General features: G+C 34.0%; 2 protein-coding genes across 2 annotated transcripts in view; both read right to left on the reverse strand.

Moving 5' to 3' along the window:
• The window catches only part of LOC144964076 (uncharacterized), a 39,665-nt gene extending 28,128 nt beyond the window's left edge, over window positions 1-11,537 (reverse strand). Inside the window, exons 1-12 of the mRNA XM_078898016.1 lie at window positions 11,504-11,537; window positions 11,246-11,394; window positions 10,536-10,731; window positions 10,315-10,368; window positions 9,533-9,724; window positions 8,186-8,211; window positions 7,616-7,759; window positions 6,710-6,808; window positions 5,718-5,915; window positions 4,241-4,383; window positions 3,371-3,500; window positions 925-1,047 (exon numbers count right to left, since the gene is read on the reverse strand). Coding sequence (XP_078754142.1) covers window positions 925-1,047; window positions 3,371-3,500; window positions 4,241-4,383; window positions 5,718-5,915; window positions 6,710-6,808; window positions 7,616-7,759; window positions 8,186-8,211; window positions 9,533-9,724; window positions 10,315-10,368; window positions 10,536-10,731; window positions 11,246-11,394; window positions 11,504-11,537 — 1,488 coding nt within the window. The remainder of the gene's footprint in view (window positions 1-924; window positions 1,048-3,370; window positions 3,501-4,240; window positions 4,384-5,717; window positions 5,916-6,709; window positions 6,809-7,615; window positions 7,760-8,185; window positions 8,212-9,532; window positions 9,725-10,314; window positions 10,369-10,535; window positions 10,732-11,245; window positions 11,395-11,503) is intronic.
• Window positions 11,459-20,000, reverse strand: part of LOC144966155 (gamma-adducin-like) — a 19,067-nt gene continuing 10,525 nt past the window's right edge. The window contains exons 2-4 of the mRNA XM_078902282.1: window positions 14,348-14,425; window positions 13,229-13,477; window positions 11,459-11,578 (exon numbers count right to left, since the gene is read on the reverse strand). Coding sequence (XP_078758408.1) covers window positions 11,559-11,578; window positions 13,229-13,477; window positions 14,348-14,408 — 330 coding nt within the window. The 5' untranslated portion in view covers window positions 14,409-14,425 and the 3' untranslated portion in view covers window positions 11,459-11,558. The remainder of the gene's footprint in view (window positions 11,579-13,228; window positions 13,478-14,347; window positions 14,426-20,000) is intronic.

The following is a 20,000-nucleotide window of genomic DNA, read 5'->3' on the forward strand; positions in this document are numbered from 1 at the left end:
CTGCAAAAATAAATACAAGGAAAGGAACTAACTATGTATATGAATGCCACATTGGAAGTTTAACAATTTTTACTTTTAATTAAATTTCTTTCTAATAACCACTTTTCCCCCCTAAAGATTACTTCCAAAGCAAACAAACACTCATAAAATTCTAAATTTTGTCATTAAAAGAAAATTTGCAAAAAAAAAAAAAACAAAAAAAAAAAAACAGCATTATATGCAAAAATAAATAAAATTCTACCTTGTTCAAATTTAATCACAGCTACTTACAATGATAAAATTATCATAATGTGTAGTTGAATCTTAAAATTCTATTTATTGTAACAGGACAAACAAATAACAAAACGGTGATTGGGTTATAATAGCACTATTCATTGTAGGCCTATTGATTCTTGAGCAAGAGATAATACCGTTTTTATTGTTCTATTTCTTTAGGATCAATTGGTATAAAGAAAAAAAAAAAACTTTAAAAAAAAATTGAGACTTAAAAATTTTTCTAATTAACCAGCATCACTTCTGATAATCCATTAGAAACATATGGAGAAAAAATCTACAACAGACAGATCATTTCATTTAAGCGGCTATTCTATTTAAGCAGCGTTCAATTGTCACTTCTACTGTAACTTATAAAAATCACATACTAATCAAAGTAGTTTTTCTATGTTAAGTACCAAGTCATTTTTTTCATCAATGTCATTTTATTTCTCAACAAACAGACAACTGTGACCTGAAAGATGGTGGTGGAGAAGGATATCCAGAGAGGAGAGTTATGGAATAGCATTAACTCACTCAACCCTAACACCGACCATATCCATAGTATACCCGGGATTACTTTTACCCCATGCCTATTTTTTACATTTTTCTGAGACAAATTATAGGCGTAGTATCAAAGCTAATTATGTTAAAAGGTAGCTGAATACTTACACTTTTCTGTTTTTGTTTGAATTCTTTTGGGTTCTCTCCCTGTGGTGCAAATTGGTTTGGATGTTCCAGTTTTACTTGAACACATCCCGGTTTGTTGGGAGACTCTCCGCCCTCGGATACCCACTGTAAAGTAATCAAATATTACAACAGAATAATGAAATAATAGTGAAGACAATATAATCGCCCACTAAAAGTAGTCCTTTGCATACTGTAACGGAGTCAAATTTTAAGTCAATACAAATTCCCATACATACTACTGTTGAAATACGATTCAGTTCAGATGTTCTACTACTTTGTCAGTATGCAAAGAAATGTGATAAATATTTCACGGGAAAAGTCATTGTTTATAGACGTCTTGTGATTGCAAAATCATCGCATGTAAATTTCATGCCTTGGAATATATAGTCGACAAATCAATCCACCCATAGTTAGCACATAGCATATCACTTAATGCATTTATATGTTTTCAAGTTTGGAGAGTCGGTTCCAAATAAAACTAGGAAATTATTACGCGACCCCCTTGGTTGCCTTGGATTTCAAATCACTCATTAAGTGAAATTATTTTGTTATTATGTTAGATGCGTAATCCATATGAATAAAATATGACACAAACCAGTGATTTCAAAATGACTTCTAGAGTCGGAAATAGTTCAGAGGATAGCTAATCATTGCAACTGTCCATTTCACGCAAGAAAAAATTCCAACAGAGTGAGTGAGCTTGACAAAACCAGGGTTTGAATAAGTTATTTTGGATATATGAAGCAAACCAACTAAAGACCTCAAAGGATATTACTAGTTTTGTAGCAAAGACAAGCAATCTCGATCATGGTAAGTGGCAGGTCGGATGGTAATAATATTAATAGAGTTGCCTTGGTGTAGTCTTTGGATAAAGTATTTTTACATATCATTCCTTTGCTCTTTGGTGTGATGATAACCTAATATGAGCCATGATAGATATTATAAAAATGGTAGAAATGAAAGAGGCCCTACAGATTGCGTAACTGTATGAAATGAAAATTCTATTTTATATGGCCTGTGCAGCGAATTGCACAGAAACTGCACACCACAAATATGAATTAGAGATAAGAAGAGGCAAATACACTCCACATGAACAATATTTGTAACCAAAGTACAGAAATTGAAAAAATATTAAAATAAATCTCCATTACTCTGAAATGCATTTAATGTTCTGAAAAAAAAAGGAATACATAGTATTCATATATTTCTCATATGATAAGTATAGGGTACATAAGTACCCCCCACAGTGCAGGAATATGAATATAAAGATTAAATTGCTCATATGAGTCTGGGGTACATTCCGACCCCACAGTGCAGGAATCGGGATTGTTAAACACAGCGCAGGAATAGGGTTATATAGGTATTTTGATGACACAGAGAGAAAAAAAAAATCATACTTAAAATTTTAATTTGATGAAGATGACAAAGTGAAATTGATGAAGATGAAAATACAATATCTTCAATAATGGCAAAACAGGTTAAGACTTTCAAATATTCATCATTTCACATCTGGCAAAACTGGTTAAGACTTTCAAATAATCATCATTTCACATCTGGCAAAACTGGTTAAGACTTTCAAATATTCATCATTTCACATCTGGCAAAACTGGTTAAGACTTTCAAATATTCATCATTTCACATCTGGCAAAACTGGTTAAGACTTTCAAATATTCATCATTTCACATCTGGCAAAACTGGTTAAGACTTTCAAATATTCATCATTTCACATCTGGCAAAACTGGTTAAGACTTTCAAATATTCATCATTTCACATCTGGCAAAACAGGTTAAGACTTTCAAATATTTATCATTTCACATCTGGCAAAACAGGTTAAGACTTTCAAATATTCATCATTTCACATCTGGCAAAACAGGTTAAGACTTTCAAATATTTATCATTTCACATCTGGCAAAACAGGTTAAGACTTTCAAATATTCATCATTTCACTGTATCTGAGCAAAATTTTGTTTACAGATTTGATTGTTAGCTCTGATTGTTTTATATTAATGACTAGACCACCTGACCTGCTGCGCTGGGTTCACTTTCATTATTTATTAAAAGATTTTAAAAGACGTTCAACATCTTTTATTGCTTAAATCTATGCTTGGCATTCAACTTTAACCATGCATCATTTGACAAACAAATTTCCATTTTTACAAAAGGCTTAATTATAATAATAATGCTGAAAACTTATATAGCGCTATAACTCCGAGACACCAGACTCTAAGGGCTTAAATTACAAATTACTTCGGCTGAAACATACGCATTCACACACACAAGCATACACACACACATACACACAACAGAAACCAGACAGACCTATCTTGCTTCTCATATCATCTACTAAAGACAAAACAGATATGTTTTAATCACAAGATTATATATTTTATATGACAAATCACCAAGAGCCTAAGAAATATCCATTTACCCGAGTAATCTTCTTAGGGGTTGTAGTTCCAATTTCCTCCACCTCTGTTTTCTTGTAAGCATTTGGAGAGGTAAGCCACCCAGCTTTGAAAGCTTTCTTCTGCCTGTCTTGTGCCATTTTCAAGGGTGATCTATTGAATATGCATATACACATCCATTTTTTAAGTTAAACAATACACACACACACACACACAGACACATAAAATATGCGTAAACAGACAAGATTTAATCAAATTTAAAGTCACTTGGAGAATTTGAAACACTGAAAAATTTCAAGTTTTTGGGGATCCCTCCTTCTCAACAAACGGACAACTGTGTCCTATAAGATGGTGGTGGAGAAGGATATCCAGAGAGGAGAGTTATGGAATAGCATTAACTCACTCAACCCTAACACAGACCATATCCGTAGTATACCCGGGATTACTTTTACCCCATGCCTATTTTTTACATTTTTCTGAGACAAATTATAGGCGTAGTATCAAAGCTAATGTTTTTAATTTTTACATGTTAAAAGGTAGCTGAATAAAACTATCTATGAACATGCTCATTTTAATACAGTTTTTTCCAATTTTGAAAAGAAGCAAAAATCTCTAGGATTGAGTGAGTTAAGAGATTGGTCATTGATGGATGAGAAAGGAGAGTGTTTGTCAGTGGCCTGGACCCTGATCCAGGGTGGAAAAGGCAATAATGATGATGATGGTGATGATGATGATGATGATGATGATGATGATGATGATGATGATGATGATGATGATGATGATGATGATGATGATGGTGGTGGTGGTGGTAATGATGACGACTATAAGCTGGAAATTTAACAACTAAATTGCATTAAAATTGCATGAACAGCTGATGAGAAATAAATACTCACACATATTTAGAATTTTCAAAATCTCCATCAAAAACATATGTGAAGGAACTCGATGAGGGTGGGATTTCAACCTCACTGTTGGATCTGTCTTTCTTTTCTTGTTTAATCATTGGCACTTTGTACATATGACCAGTTCGATAGCCCTGAAGTTGACAAATAATGTAGACATATATCACATATATATTACATATAAATAAAAAGCCAAATTATTTCTGATAAATAAGTCATTATTTCGCTGAAGTTTGTTTATGTTTGTTTTTTAAGAGTTTTACGGCGCTTGCAACACTTTTAAGTCATATCAGCGCCAGTAAAAAGGAAGAAAATGGGATAGTAAAAAGTTCTAGAATTACAATTTAAGCACCCAAGAAAAAGGAAGACAAAGGGAGATTAGTTCAAATAGGAAAAAGATGTAGATTCCAAGAGCACACTATCAATGTACTTAGTGTGAGATCACCTAAATGACACAAGCACAGGCCTCCAACTAAGAGGAATACACTCAATGTTCACAAACCATGTGTAAAACAAAAATAATATAATATAATGCATAACAGAGAGATGATTTACAAGACAAAAAATATCATCTCCCAAAACAATAACTATACATTTGACTGTTTCCCGCCCAGCAAGAGTATCCAGCCAGGGCCAGGACAAAACCAAGTAATCTCATTCATTCCCAGAAAAAGGCAGAAAGCATGTTGGAAAACATATACAGGGGGATAGAAGACACAGTGAGTGCCTCCCTGCCCACAATGGGAGGTCAGGAATCCCACCCAAATTTCGCTGAAGGAAAAAAAGTCATTCTTGTGTACTACCTAAAGATGACAAGAGAAAGCTGAATAACATCACCAAAATAGTGTATGTATCATTACAAACTGAGTCCATTTAACAGGTCTCATTAAAAAAAAAAAAAAAATTCAATTTTCTTCCAAAATAAAATGGCCTTTCTGTTATAAATCTCTAAGGTTACCAAAGAGCATGATAATGGCATGTTTAAAACTTCACTCTTCTAAGACCCTAGTCCCAAAATGCACAAAATTTTAGGAAACAGTCATATAAAAAAATCTTTCCTTTTAAACCACCATATTGAAAACTGCCTTGGAAAATGCAATTCCTTTCAGCGTATAATTCTCTTTAAACCTGTCCTCTTCTTAGACTGAGATACTGTATTCTGAGTTTAAAGTAAAAAACCTGTATCAATCTGTCGACTTCAATTCTAACCCTATTATTCTATATAATAGTACAATTTTAAAAGGTATTGTGTAGCCCAATTTCATAACGAATTCACTCCTGTATAATTCAATATCTTCTAAAACTATGGAACAAAAACATGTGACTGAATTGAAAAATCTAAATTGCCCAATAAACCAAGACACACCTGTAGATTTTATCAGCAATTAGCAACTCTCTCGCATTCAACACAAAAGGGTTAATGAATATTAGCCTTTAGAAAGTTTGGTTCCAATTTTGCAGGTCTTACCGAATTGTCTAACTGTCTCATCAAGGCTTCAAACTCCATTTCTCCACATCTCCATTTCTTGCCCTGGGTTTCAACTCCCCCACCGCCTTGTGTTCCTACTCTATACGCTTTTTGTCTGACCTCCTCACTTGGCAAGTGCAGATTGTCCAGCCCAATTGGAATTGCCCGAATCTGTGGAGTCATTAACTTAATATAATACTTTCAAAAAAATGAAAAACATAAATGACACTGACTTTAAATGAGTAGGCATGACAGAAATTCACTGAAAAATTTTGACAAACCGAAACTTGAAATTCAAAGTAGAAAACAAGGCTTAGCTGAGAGGAAATTTAAATAGGGTTAGGGGTAAACATTGTTCCGTATAGCCCATGGTACATTTTCACCAACAAGCACAGAAATACTGACAAATCTAAATATTATAAAACTACTTTTTAAATATTGATATACGAGTCACTTGGAAACCTTTCTTATATCAAGGGTAATTTCATCACCTGTTGACTTACTTAAGTGATTATTTAGAATATCCACCAGGCCATAATGATTGGTCCTTAGATTATTTAATTTATAAAAGGTAACGTCACAATAAACATTTATTCCATAGTACAGTCCATTCCTGATAATCACAACTTGGTTAATCGCAACATTTCCCAAGAAACAGAATTAATTCTATATAATTTTTTTTAATTCCACGCATTGAAAATCCAATCCAATCATTTTAAAATGAATTGAAAAAGATGACAAACTTTTAAGCAGTTTCAGCTCCAAAACAAATATTGCCTGAGTAAAATAAATATGTGACATATGATTTATCCCTCTCCAGTCTCCAGAGATACATAAAATTGAAATCTGACTAAAGACTTAAAAATTTGTTTTCAAAATATACGAAAATAATTTTATCACTGTAACAATTAAGATGAAACCAATTTTTATCATGTTTATCTACTAACAATCATTTTTTAAATAGCATACCTAAACACAAAGATACAGCTTACCTGTGCTTCACAAGCTAGCATAAGGTTGTTTGCAAAGTAAAAGGCTTCCTCAACAGTTTCTCCACATGCTACAACACCATGATTGCGAAGAATCAATACCTGAGTTTGAAATATCAAAATGACAGATTAACATAAGTTAGGCTGACAGGGGTACTCTTTTAAAAAAAATTAAACTGTTATAGTTTGTCCCCTAAAAACAAACAAACAAACAAATAAACAAAAAACAAACAAAAAATGTCATTGTCACATTGCTTCCGGTATACTAAAACCATTTATTAAGGCTGTTACAAATATTTGATTCACTGGTCCAATATGGTATAGAGGAAAGATGAAGCAGATACTGAAAACGGAAGCTTAAGTAAAAATAATTAGAAATGCCAAATTTTGCTTTTCTATAGTCGAGTAGCTAAAGATAGACAAAAAATTTATTAGCCTTTGTTGGATGCATTATATGATTGTATAACAAATTCTTCTATTAAATTGTGAATTAATTTCAAAAGGCAACGTAATTTTATTGTTCAGTACAATAAGTAAATAAATGGAGAGCATCCAACTCTAAACATCAGCTAAGTGCAAGAAAGGTGATTTTGAGAAAAAAATTTAAAACAATGCAGCCTCTGCAATAACTCTTGACATGTGTGTTTAGAATAAATGACTTCTGCCAAATAACAGAATTGTGGTAAGTCTGTTAGTCACAATGGATAGGGAAGTGAACGGGTCTTAATATAAACTAAAAAATAATAATTTTACTTCACATAGTGCTTGCGCAGTTAAGAGTCAGACACCCTCAAAATGTAACTATCACAGTTAACTTATGCATTATATCTTTTTACCATGCATTAAGGTCTATAAAATATTAACTCTATAACGAGAACACTTCAAAAGGATAGCAATGTATCAACGTACCTTATTGTGAACCCCTAAATCAAGAGCAAGTTTCTCTTTCTCCTCTGAATCAATTAACACTCCATGGTAGTCGTGATAACTGACGTTTCCACAAAACAATGCTTCTTGACCTAAAGGAAGTAAACCACATTTCATTGCTGAAACCTGCAAGAAGAAAAAATAAAATTAATACTTCAAACCATTTCATCTCTTCTTCGCAGCAATGTAGAGAGAATTTGAGTGATGTTAGGATGGTAGGCAAAATGATTAAATCAATCTGTTTCCAAAATTATCTTGGAAACTGATTTTAGTTCCGTAAAATGTCCAAAAAATGGAAAGTTTCAATATGCACATGAGCACAAACTCAATATGTCATTGAAAATTGTGAATTCAAGATGTAATGCCTGATTTATTCCTTGCCCAATGTCTGAGTGATACTACAAAAAGCTGACCTGTCAAGTACAAAAACATATTTTCTTTCCAAAAATTCCAAATTGTAGGGGATGGATATATATATAAGTCTGATTTTATCAGTTCACAGGTTGATACAATTAACAGTCTGAAATGGCACATTCCTTTCCTTCTATTTACTTTATTGTGGACTATTACAAAGTTATCTGTAATTATGGATATTTATTAGAAAGTGTGTACAAAAATTACAAACTCTATACTTTTTGAGATTGAAATTTCATTTTGATTGTATTTTGAATGCTAGATGAGAAAAATATTTGGTGCAGTAAATATCATTATTCATTATGACGAACAGTAAAACAATCCTAAAAATTCAAATAACTATTTTCATTCAACTTACTTATTAAAACATATTCTATGAGCTGAAGTCATAATACTTTTCAGGTGTTGCAAATGACGGCCAAAATTGCTGATAGATTATCATATTTTTTTTCAGTCAAAATTTTAAAAATATCCCATATAAATTGAATAGAAATAGATCAACTACTTAAAATGATTTTTCATTCAAGAAGAATCTGAGATAAGTATAGCTCGAAAAGTTCTTCATTACTTGTATTCTACCCACCTACATAAAAGCTATGTGTTGCAAACATGAGAGAGACTGAGTTTCCCAAAAAATAAAATAGTAATCATTTAGTAATGTTTTAGTTTTAGAGTATTATGGATTATAAATTGTGAAAAATAACAATAGCATTTAAATGGGTAGGCATCAAAATAATGAATTAAGAAATCTAAAATGTTAAAAAGAATGTGATTTCTAAATGGGTGCATGTACACCATCTCTCGATGTTAAATTTGCATACAGTGCAGAGCGGATTTATCAACAACGGTTAATATCAGCATGATATCAAAGTCCCGTTTTTTTCGTTATCTAACATTAGTACATATTGATCACCTATATCGACAACAATTTTACCAGATGACGGTTATATCGACATGCGAACAATTGATACCAACAATAAATTGTTTAAATAAAAAATACAAAAGGTCAAGACATCCTGCAGTGAAGGAATACACAACAAACAGTCAATGAAAATGCAGAGAGATCCAGTAAAACAACAGCCAAAGAAAAAACAAGATTATTGTCCAATAACATCCCGTGAATCTTAATTGATTAAAATCAGCTGTCAAGCCAAGCCTAGTCCCGGGCCGTGCCATCGTATCTCGGTACTGATACCAGTAATGGGAATTCCTGATACCGATATTATTGGCTTTCAACAAATAGGCTAACGAGAAACGCTCTCTACATTACCCACTACATGCAAGACTATCTACCTGTCTTCGCAAACTGCCTAGCCAATCCCAATCTAGAACAGTGACTTAATGTCGGTAAATGAGACGGACAGCAAATTAGAAAGAAAAAATATTAACAAAACTAAAACAAAACTATTTCTCTAAAATACAGTGCTGATAATCAGCTTGTAGGTCTCAATAATATATTATGGGCATGGTCAACGCCAATATTACCGGTACTCAGTCTCGATACCACTCGACAATAGTTAATTTTTGAAGACACCATTGCCGATGTGGAGTCAGATGAGGATAAAGTACCATTGAGATCAGTCTCCAGCCATGCCAGTATAGTAGCTATCAAGGCCATCCACTGCTTTTCACAGCAACTACACGAGGACGCTTCCTTATTTGAGGCCATTGCCAGAGCTGTGGAAAGGGTCCATAACCTTATTCTTGGCCTTCAGAGATGGGTCACAACATTAGACTATTAAAGTCATAATGTGAACAGTCATACATTTCAAAATCGGTTCTTTTAAAGGCCACCATACCATCAAGATTGACTTCCCTTGTTATTTTCTGGCATTTTCTCATTTGTTTCCCTTTCATTTTTTAGAATTCCTGATATATCAACATCATGCTTATATCAACATATTACCACAGTCCCGAAGATGTCAATATATCCGTTCTCGACTGTAGATTTGAAAAAAAGAGAGCCACGATTTTAATCAATCAAGATTCACGGGATGTTATTGGACAATAATCTTGTTTTTTCTTTGGCTGTTATTTTAATGGATCTCTCTGCATTTTCATTGACTGTTTGTTGTGTATTCCTTCACTGCAGGATGTCTTGACCTTTTTTATTTTTTATTTAAACAATTTATTGTTGGTATCAATTGTTTGCATGTCGATATAACCGTCATCTGGTAAAATTGTTTTCACACATTCTATAGTGCTTTCTCCATTATTGTATGATAAATCTGATTATGGGAAATGAATGATGAATATAAAACGCTTACAGCCTGTAGTTTTCACGCATTCTATAGTGCTTTCTCCATTATTGTATGATAAATCTGATTATGGGAAATGAATGATGAATATAAAACGCTTACAGCCTGTAGTTTTCACGCATTCTATAGTGCTTTCTCCATTATTGTATGATAAATCTGATTATGGGAATTGAATGATGAATATAAAACGCTTACAGCAACGCCAGCCGGTGTGTGTAAATGAATAATACACTTGATGTCAGGACGAGCTTGGTGGATGGCAGAATGAAGAATGAAGCCAGCTTTGCTGATGCCAAAGTGGCTGGTCCCTTGGTCCACTGTTTCCCCATTAACGTTCACTTTGATCAATGATGATGCTGTAACTTCTGAGTAGGTCATTCCAAATGCATTTAATAAGAAATGTTCTTCATCTGAACTCACACGAGCCTGAGGGTGAATAAAAAATGGTGGCATTGTTAATACTGGTATCAAATCTGTGAATACACACTGGCTAAACACATGCAACACACACACCCACACACTCAGGGAGAAAGAGAACTATAGAGAGAGGAAAAGTGACAGAGGGTGAGAGAGAGAGAGAGAGAGAGAGAGAGAGAGAGAGAGAAAGAGAGAGAGAGAGAGACACAGAGAGAGAGAGACACAGACAGAGAGAGAGAGACAGAGAGAGAGAGAGAGAGAGAGAGAGAGAGAGAGAGAGAGAGAGAGAGAGAGAGAGAGAGAGAGAGAGAGAGAGAGGGGGGGGCAGAGAAGGGGGAGTTGAGAGAGTGGAAGAGAGAGAGAGAGGGGAGTAGAAATATTCTCTTTGCCCTCCATAAGATGAATTTAAAAAATACTTGATTGTCTTTGAGAAATAAATTAAATCATTTGTCAAAAAAAAAAAAAAAAAAAAGTAAAAGTAAAAATAACGAATATTGATCAAATGAGACAACTAATCTCTTACACTGATGTGGTTGTAGATGCCTTCAGACCATCCGTGCAAATCAATCAATCTGTAGAGAGCAGCCACCTTGCACCGTAACAATTTCTCTCCCTTAGCAAATCCTGCATTATCTGCACCCTTTAAATCATTTATTGGAATGACTGTGGAAGCTGGGGGAAAAAAAATATATTTCTATATATATATATATTTGTGATTTATTGAAAGATATCATGTCATCCATGCAAATCAATCAATCTGTAGAGAGCAGCCACCTTGCACCGTAACAATTTCTCTCCCTTAGCAAATCCTGCATTATCTGCACTCTTTAAATCATTTATTGAATGACTGTGGAAGCTGGGGGAAAATATATATATATATATATATATATATTATATATATATAATATATATATATATATATATATATATATATATATTTGTGAGTGTTGGGGGGTACTCGTAGGTACGAAAGTGCTCGATAATGATGGTTAGAGCTAATATAGAATATAAATTGTCACTCACCACTACACAACGGAACCAAGAACAAGCAATTCGTCTGGAGTAAGAATTTTTTCTTCGGACATTATTAAGGATTACGCCGACTGAGGACGTGGAATAAGCCCACAGAAACGAACGTCTCGGCCATAAAATGTGAGTGACAATTTGTATTCTATATATATATATATTTGTGATTTATTGAAAGATATCATGTGTATAATGATTGCCAGGTGAAATGATATATCAGAAAGAAAGTTTTAAAAAGATAATCAGCTGAGGTGTTAAATAATAATAATAATAATAATAATAATAATAATAATAATAATAATATAATAATAATAATAATAATAATAATAATAATAATAATAATATATAATAATGCTGAAAACTTATATAGCGCTATAACTCCGAGACACCAGACTCTTAAGCGCTTAAATTACAAATTACTTTGGCTGACACATGCTCATTCACACACACAAGCATACACACACACACACACAGAGAGAGACACACAACAGAAACCAGACAGACCTATCTTGCTTCTCATAACATCTACAAAAGACGAAACAGATATGTTTTAAGCGAACGTTTAAAAATAGACAAAGATTCTCATAATCTCATTTCAGACCTGCATCGAATTAAATTCTTCACTTCAATATCAGTCTCAATGTTTAATTAGTTCTTTATGTCAGTCATTGCACAACAGCAATTCCTAACTACTCTATGAATAGGATGCCAGTCTATTTCAAAGTACTTTACACAAGATCTGGCAGTTACCCAATCACTGCTGGGTGGACAGATAGGTCAGAAAAAAATCTAGACGACATGAGATTCATACCGGTACCTTTGCTTGAGAAGTGAATGCTTGAGAAGTGAATGCTTGAGAAGTGAATGCTCAATCTACTGAGTAATTGGTATTCCCCCATGATCAAATGGCAGGATTTAATGAATGTATTCCTAAATATTATTCTAATACATTAATAAAACCTCAGCCAGAGCACCAAAATCCATGTACCGTTTATCTCTTTAAAATGCCATGTTTGTAACTATTTGTGAAATGGGGGTAAAAAGAGTTGCTTTTTAATGAACAGCTTTGTTGTAAATTTAACTCACTCAACCCGAACACCGACAATATCCGTAGTTTATCTGGGTTACTTTTACTCCATGCCTATTTATTACATTTTTCTGAGACGAATTACAGGTGTAATATCAAAGGTAATATTTTCAGTTTTTACATGTTAATGATAGTTGAATAAAACTATCTATGTACATGCTCATTTTTAATACTTTTTTTCCAATTTTGAAAAGTAGCAAAGATCTCTAGGTTGAGTGTGTTAATATGGGTTGAGTAAAGTTGGTGGTATAGTAAGAGGCAGCATGGCCAGATACAGCATGGGTCATAAAAAAAAATATCCAAAATGTGAGTTTCTTATTCGTGGCAGACGTGAAGGGAATCAATCCTAAATTATTGAAGAGGAAACAAAATAAACTGGCGGTATTAACCTACCTCTGGCTAAATTACTGAGGCCACCTCTAGAGGATGGCATGAGAAGCTCATTTATTTGCTGAAGAGCTAGAAGACTGGCAGGGTAAGGCCCATTACGGATTTGTTCATCCACAATCTGTTCCAACTCCTCCTTAAAGCATTCACTATTGAGGACGACCTTCACCCTGGATCTGTTCTCCATTTGGTGAATGTCCTCTTTCACTTCAGCAGGGCGTTGGAGATTCTTAATATAATCATCGTTATCAGGGTCTGAAAAATAATAAAGTGTAAGTTTCAATGCATTAGTTGCACGACGTCATTGAAAATCAATAAACTATAAATAAATATGTCTTGGGTTTTTTTTTTTTTTTTTTTTTAAAAACGCATTCACATTCACCTTGCCTGCTATCCTACAAAATGAAGAGTACAGGAGAAACACCACAGATGTCCAGTTTTAACAATTTTCGTGACTGCCCCCTTGAATGATGTTAGGCATCTAAATTTCCCCTCTACAGAAATAACATCGAACAAAAAAAAAATACAACCATTAAAGAGTTATGGTTGTAGTTTCTATTTATAAAGGGAAAGTTTATAGTTAATGCCCTGATATCACTCAAAGGGGGCAGTCACAAAAATGTCAAAAATGGACATGTGGTTTTTCCCCAGTTCTCTTCAAATGTATTCCTCAAGCAGACAATAATAAATAGAAGCAACTTTCCAACATACAATATAAATCCTATGTTGGGTGTCCTGATTGGACTCGCATTTCTACAATAGCCAGATACAAATACTATAAACACTCGAATCAAGTGGGCTAATAATGTGTATGAAGTGCCTTTCCCAAAGATGTGTAGTCATTGTCTTCCATCCAGCTAAAGCATAATTTTGAAACATTAAAAAAAACATATGACCAACGTGAGCATGACAAATAAGAAATATGCATTTTGAATGAAATTCTGCATTTCGTATAAAAATGTAAAAGATAATACTACAATCTCCAATTAATTACTTTAATGAAATGACTGAACACTCTTTTCCTCTGAAACAGGATATTCTTTTAATCAGGACAAGCTGGGGACATGATGGGTATCAGTCAATATATTATACAACATTGTGAGCATTTAAGGCAAGAATACATACCAACTCCATCAATGAATCTTTGGGAGCCTGATGGCCCGTTCACCTGGGCTGTGCCACTCATTCCACTCCACGATCAGCCTGCAAACGAGATTGGAATAAACAACTAATTGCAAAATACTTTCTTTAAGCAAGGCAAATTAAATTATAAAATGTAATAAGTTTAAAACTCATTTATCACTCAGTGCCTTTCATCTGCTGCCTTTATATACTTATGTATGGCACAGTGAAAAGCAACTGCTGATCAGTATTTCTTCTTCTTCTTCCTTTGATTGCCCACAATCGATTTGTTGATTATTATGGCAAATATGAAACTGCTTTCTAATTTCTCTGTATTCCTTGTTTATAATCGTTAGTCTAAAATCAATTCCAGGGACAATCAGGGGTCGTCAACGTTGGTCAGAGATGGTTTGTATAGGGTTTGTTTTTGTTTTTAAGGAAGAAAATGGGAAAGCAAAAAGTTCTAGAATTACAATTAAAACACCCAAGAAAAGGTAAGACAAAGGAGAACTGGTTCAAATAGAGAACAGATGTAGCGTCCAAGAGCACACTATCAACGTACTTAGTTTGAGATCACCTAAAAGTCTCATCCAGACACAAGCACAGGACCCCACTAAGAGAAACACACTCAAATGTTTACAAATCATATAATATAATACATAAACAAAACATAATACAATGCATTACAGAGAGATGATTTACAAGGAAAAAAAAATATTATCTTCCAAAACTAACTCTACATTTGACTGATTCCCTCCCAGCCAGGGTATCTGGCCAGGGTCAGGACAAAACAAAGTAATCTCATTCAAAGACGAAGACAGAAAGCAAGTTTGGAAAACAGATATAGGGAGATAGAAGACACAGTAAGTACCTCCCTGCCCACTATAGGAGGTCAGGAACCCCACCCAGGGTTTGTATATGGTTGACTTTTAAGTAGAGTTCATTTCAATAATGATGAATGACCAAAAGTGTAATGAATGCTGATTACATACGCGGACAATTTCGGAAGTTAAATAAATATTGTTATCCTATATGGGCAACTGAGTCATTTTATTCAATGATGCTCATATATGCATAATATACCCATTAAAATGAACGTTTGTGTTAAAAAGAAAAGATAAAAACTCATGTAGTGCATTCCAACCTTGCAATTCTCACCCCCCCCCCCCCTTTCCACCCACACACACACACACACATGTGTCTATCAAACAAAACAAAGGTACATCACACAAGAGAGCCTTACATAAACATCTGAATCTTTAGATATCATCTGTTTTTTCTCTAAGAATAGTACACACATGATGTCATTTACAAATAATAGCCATTCCGACACTAAATCCCAGCCATTCCGTTAAAAAATTACAGTTGTCGAATGTATTAATGGCATTAAAAATCCTGAGAATTATAAAACGAGCACAATTTATGAGGGGAAAAAAAAACCATAGGAAAGAGAGAAAAAAAAAATCAGTGTCAAGGTCAAATGACTCAGCATGTTATCAATAGGTACATTCCTTTTTTGTGTAAAACTGGTAGTTATCCAAAATGAAATAGGCTGGCTGCGGTCTTACACAATAATACATAATAAGGGCTGTCAATGCGGGGAAATAATACTTCTGCATAACAAAGAGGAGTTTCCGTATCTCTTGATGTGCATCACTGGTTTTACATTCATTCTTAGTAAAGAACACAAGGGTTGCAATTTTAAAAGAGCAAAACAAACGGTGTAGAGTGATCCCATCCAAGTGAAATCTGACAGACCTTATCAAATCACCACGCACAATCATTGCAGCAACCCGTCCAAGCCTCCCTCAATAGGGATTAAAGTATAAGAAATAAAATACATTTCCAAATAAAAATAAAATAAATACCATTCTCATCGAGTATTATAGGTAGAATGCGCTTGGCCAAGGAGTTCACAACATTGCCATCAGGAAGTATAACGGACCAACACACAAAACTCTGTGTAACCATGTACTTTTATAGTCTGGTTAATACAGTTTAGTGAGAACAACTCACAAAAGCGGATGGCAAAAAACAATAACAAAGGCCCGTGTGACGTCATCTTCGTTCTATCTATAGGGAATGTTCTGTTATTTCATTGATCGGGTTTTAATTTACTTAATTGTTATTTATTTATTTAAAAACATGCACACTGTACACGTTGTCAACATCAGTATAGGTCATGAGAATAATAACGAAAAGTACATTTTTCTCCGTTCTTCTTAAAATATGCTGCATAACGAAGTAGTCAACTGACACGTCATATATAATAATATAATATGTTTGTCTGTGCAAAAATAATTACATTGAGAGGAGGGGGGGGGTAGAATTGTTTATTTATCTAATAAGGGGGATTATTCTTTTCATAAACCTGTCAAAATCTTACCCCACCCAACGACCAAGGCTGTGAATCCCCGAATACAAAAGAATCGTTCACATTATGTCCTTCCAAATATTATAATCCGAAAAAGAAAAGGGAAGAAAACGAACTGGAACACGTTATAATATAAATCCTTTTAAATTCCCATTGTTGTTGTGTGTGAAAATATCGGTGTTGGGCCTAATATTATAATGAACTTCTAGTTCTAGTGTGTTTTGTTCATCTCATTTCATCGCTTCATGAAATAGTATATTATGGCAAGATCCGTTAATTCATAATGAAACACAAACAATGACGGCCGAACACATATATGTCACGCATACGTCTCGACACCTGTAATCCTTTGACCTTACGACCCACGCATGTTCAACAACAACCTGAAACCATCACTAGCCTGCCCGAGTGTCGTAAAGAGTCCCCCAATCCACAGGACATGCTATGAGTAACCCAGGACAAGGTTAATGGGTCTTCTTTAGTGGGGAACACAGCCTGAGGTCATGGGGTCAGCTTCACAGACGGTGTCTAGTTAAATAATACAGTGCAACTCGTTTGACAATTATTGTTAAAAGCCAAACTATTTTGCTTGTCATAAATGAATGAATAAACACATTTGTAATCCAGTAAACAGATAAATAAATAAATAAATAAAAAGTATGACTAAAACCAACACTTCAAACAGAAGTTTTCTTTGGAGGAGACCTTGTAAAACTGAATAGGACCATTAACTCACTCAACCCTAACACCGACTATGTTGTTTACCCGGGTTACTTTTACCCCATGCCCATTTATTACATTTTTTCTTAGACAAATTATTGGCTATTTTCAAAGTTTCAAAGTTAATGGCGGTTGAATACAAAATATCTTTGGACATGCTCATTTTTATTTCATTTTTTTTTCCAATTTTGAAAAGTAGATAGCAAAATCTCTAGGTTTGAGTGAGTTAAGGTCATCATTGTAACATCTCGTTTGCGTTGGTGACCCACGTTGACAAATATCTCTATCAAATTTCGAATTGCCAATTTCCGCATCGTGGATATCTTATTCTTTTCCTCAACCTTTATAAATTCTCCAGTTGACTCTTAGCTATGAATCTGTACTACTGTTGCCATATCCTTTCAATTTTTTGTCCGACGGTAAACGTGAGAAATTGACAAGATTAGTGTTGCTAACGAGCTTGGTGATTAAATTGCATATAAAACGACTGTTGGGCAGTTCGCACGCGGAGGCGGTTAATGAGTGTGCACAAGCAAAAGATTGGGTAGATGTCGTCATAATACTTATTGGAAGTTTAATGATTAGAAGCAACTGTCTCGGGGGAAAAATCATGCGTTACAATACACACCTCACGGATTTGGGCCTATCTGTTGTATCTGTCAATAGAATAACAATAGATAGATAGATAGATAGATAGATAGATAGATAGATAGATAGATAGATAGATAGATAGATAGATAGATAGATAGATAGATATATCGAGAGAGAGAGAGAGAGAGAGAGAGAGAGAGAGAGAGAGAGAGAGAGAGAGAGAGAGAGGGGGGGGGGGGGAATATCCTATACAATAATAAAATTAAAGAGAAAAAAAATGGCTTAAGTCACTGATATCGGCTAAGACTTTCAGCCGGGACCTGGTCAAGACTGAATCATCTAATTCCGGGAAACCACAAAGGAAAGGGGTAAATTTGACCTAAAGAAGGCAGTTATATTCTATTTGATTCCGCCATTGTACCAAACTCACTGGCATTCATTCACAATCAAATAAAACATCAAATTAATAAAAACCCATCTTGCCTAATATAATATCACATGCCATTGCAAATCACGGATTCATGTTTTCCTTCACAATAAGAGACTAAAAACCATTTAAACGTCGAACATAATAATTTATCATATATATTCAAATTGTACAAAGGAAGAATAACATTATAAATCAAATATATGACACTCTCCAAGTCAACGACAAAAAGAGAGCATGAAAGAAAAAAAAAAAAAGACCACAGCTATAATATTATTTGGTTGATAAACTGTGAAAACCAGTAATGATACATAAATATTCCAGCCACCACCACACCTTTCAAAGTAAGTGACCTGTAATGGCCAAATGGGGTAATAATATATGTCAAAGGCAACATCCTGACAATGCAAACGCTTTTTTTTTAAATCATTAACAGACAAGCAAGAGAACGAGAGAATATTCTCCTCTGGGAATCACAAATCGACTAAAATACGGCAATAAATAAATAAATAAATAAATAAATAAATAAATAAATAAATAAATAAATAAAGTCACTTAACAACAATCGGTCCCATGGAGCTCAAGTTTATACCGGTTTATGTAGCGTAAACGTAGAATGCATGAATTTTACGTAAATCTACGCTTTATTCGGGATTGTTTTTATTTTATTTTTCTATTTTTTTTTTTTGACAACCAGAGATGCGAACTAAGTTCTCTCTTATAAACTGTAAAAGCGCTTTAAGACCTTTTGTGTCGGCTACGATTGATTTGGCCGGCGGAACTGGCAAGCGTTTTTCTTAGCTGCATTGTATCATTTGAAATAAAGTGGTCTATTCTTTACCTCTTCAGTCATTATCTCTTACTCTTGACAAAAAGATAAAATATGCTTCATTTAGGGGGGGGAGGTAGGGAGAGTAGATATATGTGACCCATCGTCTCAAAACGGTATTATGTCGGAACGAACCAGATACTTAAAATCCGAATTTAATGTTAAAATGGTCAAAAATATAAATTGTTGGCATTAGCACCCTAAAATATGGTATCCATTCTCCTCAATAAATCATATAAACTCAATACAAGTCTGATCTTTCTGGCTATAAATTCAATTTTCAAAAACTTAACCAACCCGACTTAATACCGTTTTGAGGCGAAGGGTCACATATATAGCAATCACCAAAACGGAACGAACAACTGCTAATACTGCTAATCGACATTCGCCATATAATTATAAAGTTTGAGGATCAAATTCGTAGCTCGTAATATCGTATTTTATTTGATCAGTAAATCTTTGTCATGGAGGAATAGAGATAGCTTTTTCTGTATTTAATTTATCAATATTTCACGCCGTAATGAAAAGAGACTGTTTACATTTTTTTTTGTTTCTGAATAGATCAGAGCGTGTTATCGGAGTGACCCGATCGTTTAAAAGCCTGGATTTTGCCTGCGGCTTCACACGAATCAATATTTATATGAATATCCATCCAATAAATGATTTTCATTTATTATTTTTCAACAGGGAAAAGGTGCCGACATAAATGAAATGA

This window comes from Berghia stephanieae, chromosome 2, assembly GCF_034508935.2.
Source record: "Berghia stephanieae isolate SIO BIC M18660-M18661 chromosome 2, UCSD_Bste_1.3, whole genome shotgun sequence".
Taxonomy (NCBI): Eukaryota; Metazoa; Mollusca; class Gastropoda; order Nudibranchia; family Aeolidiidae; genus Berghia; species Berghia stephanieae.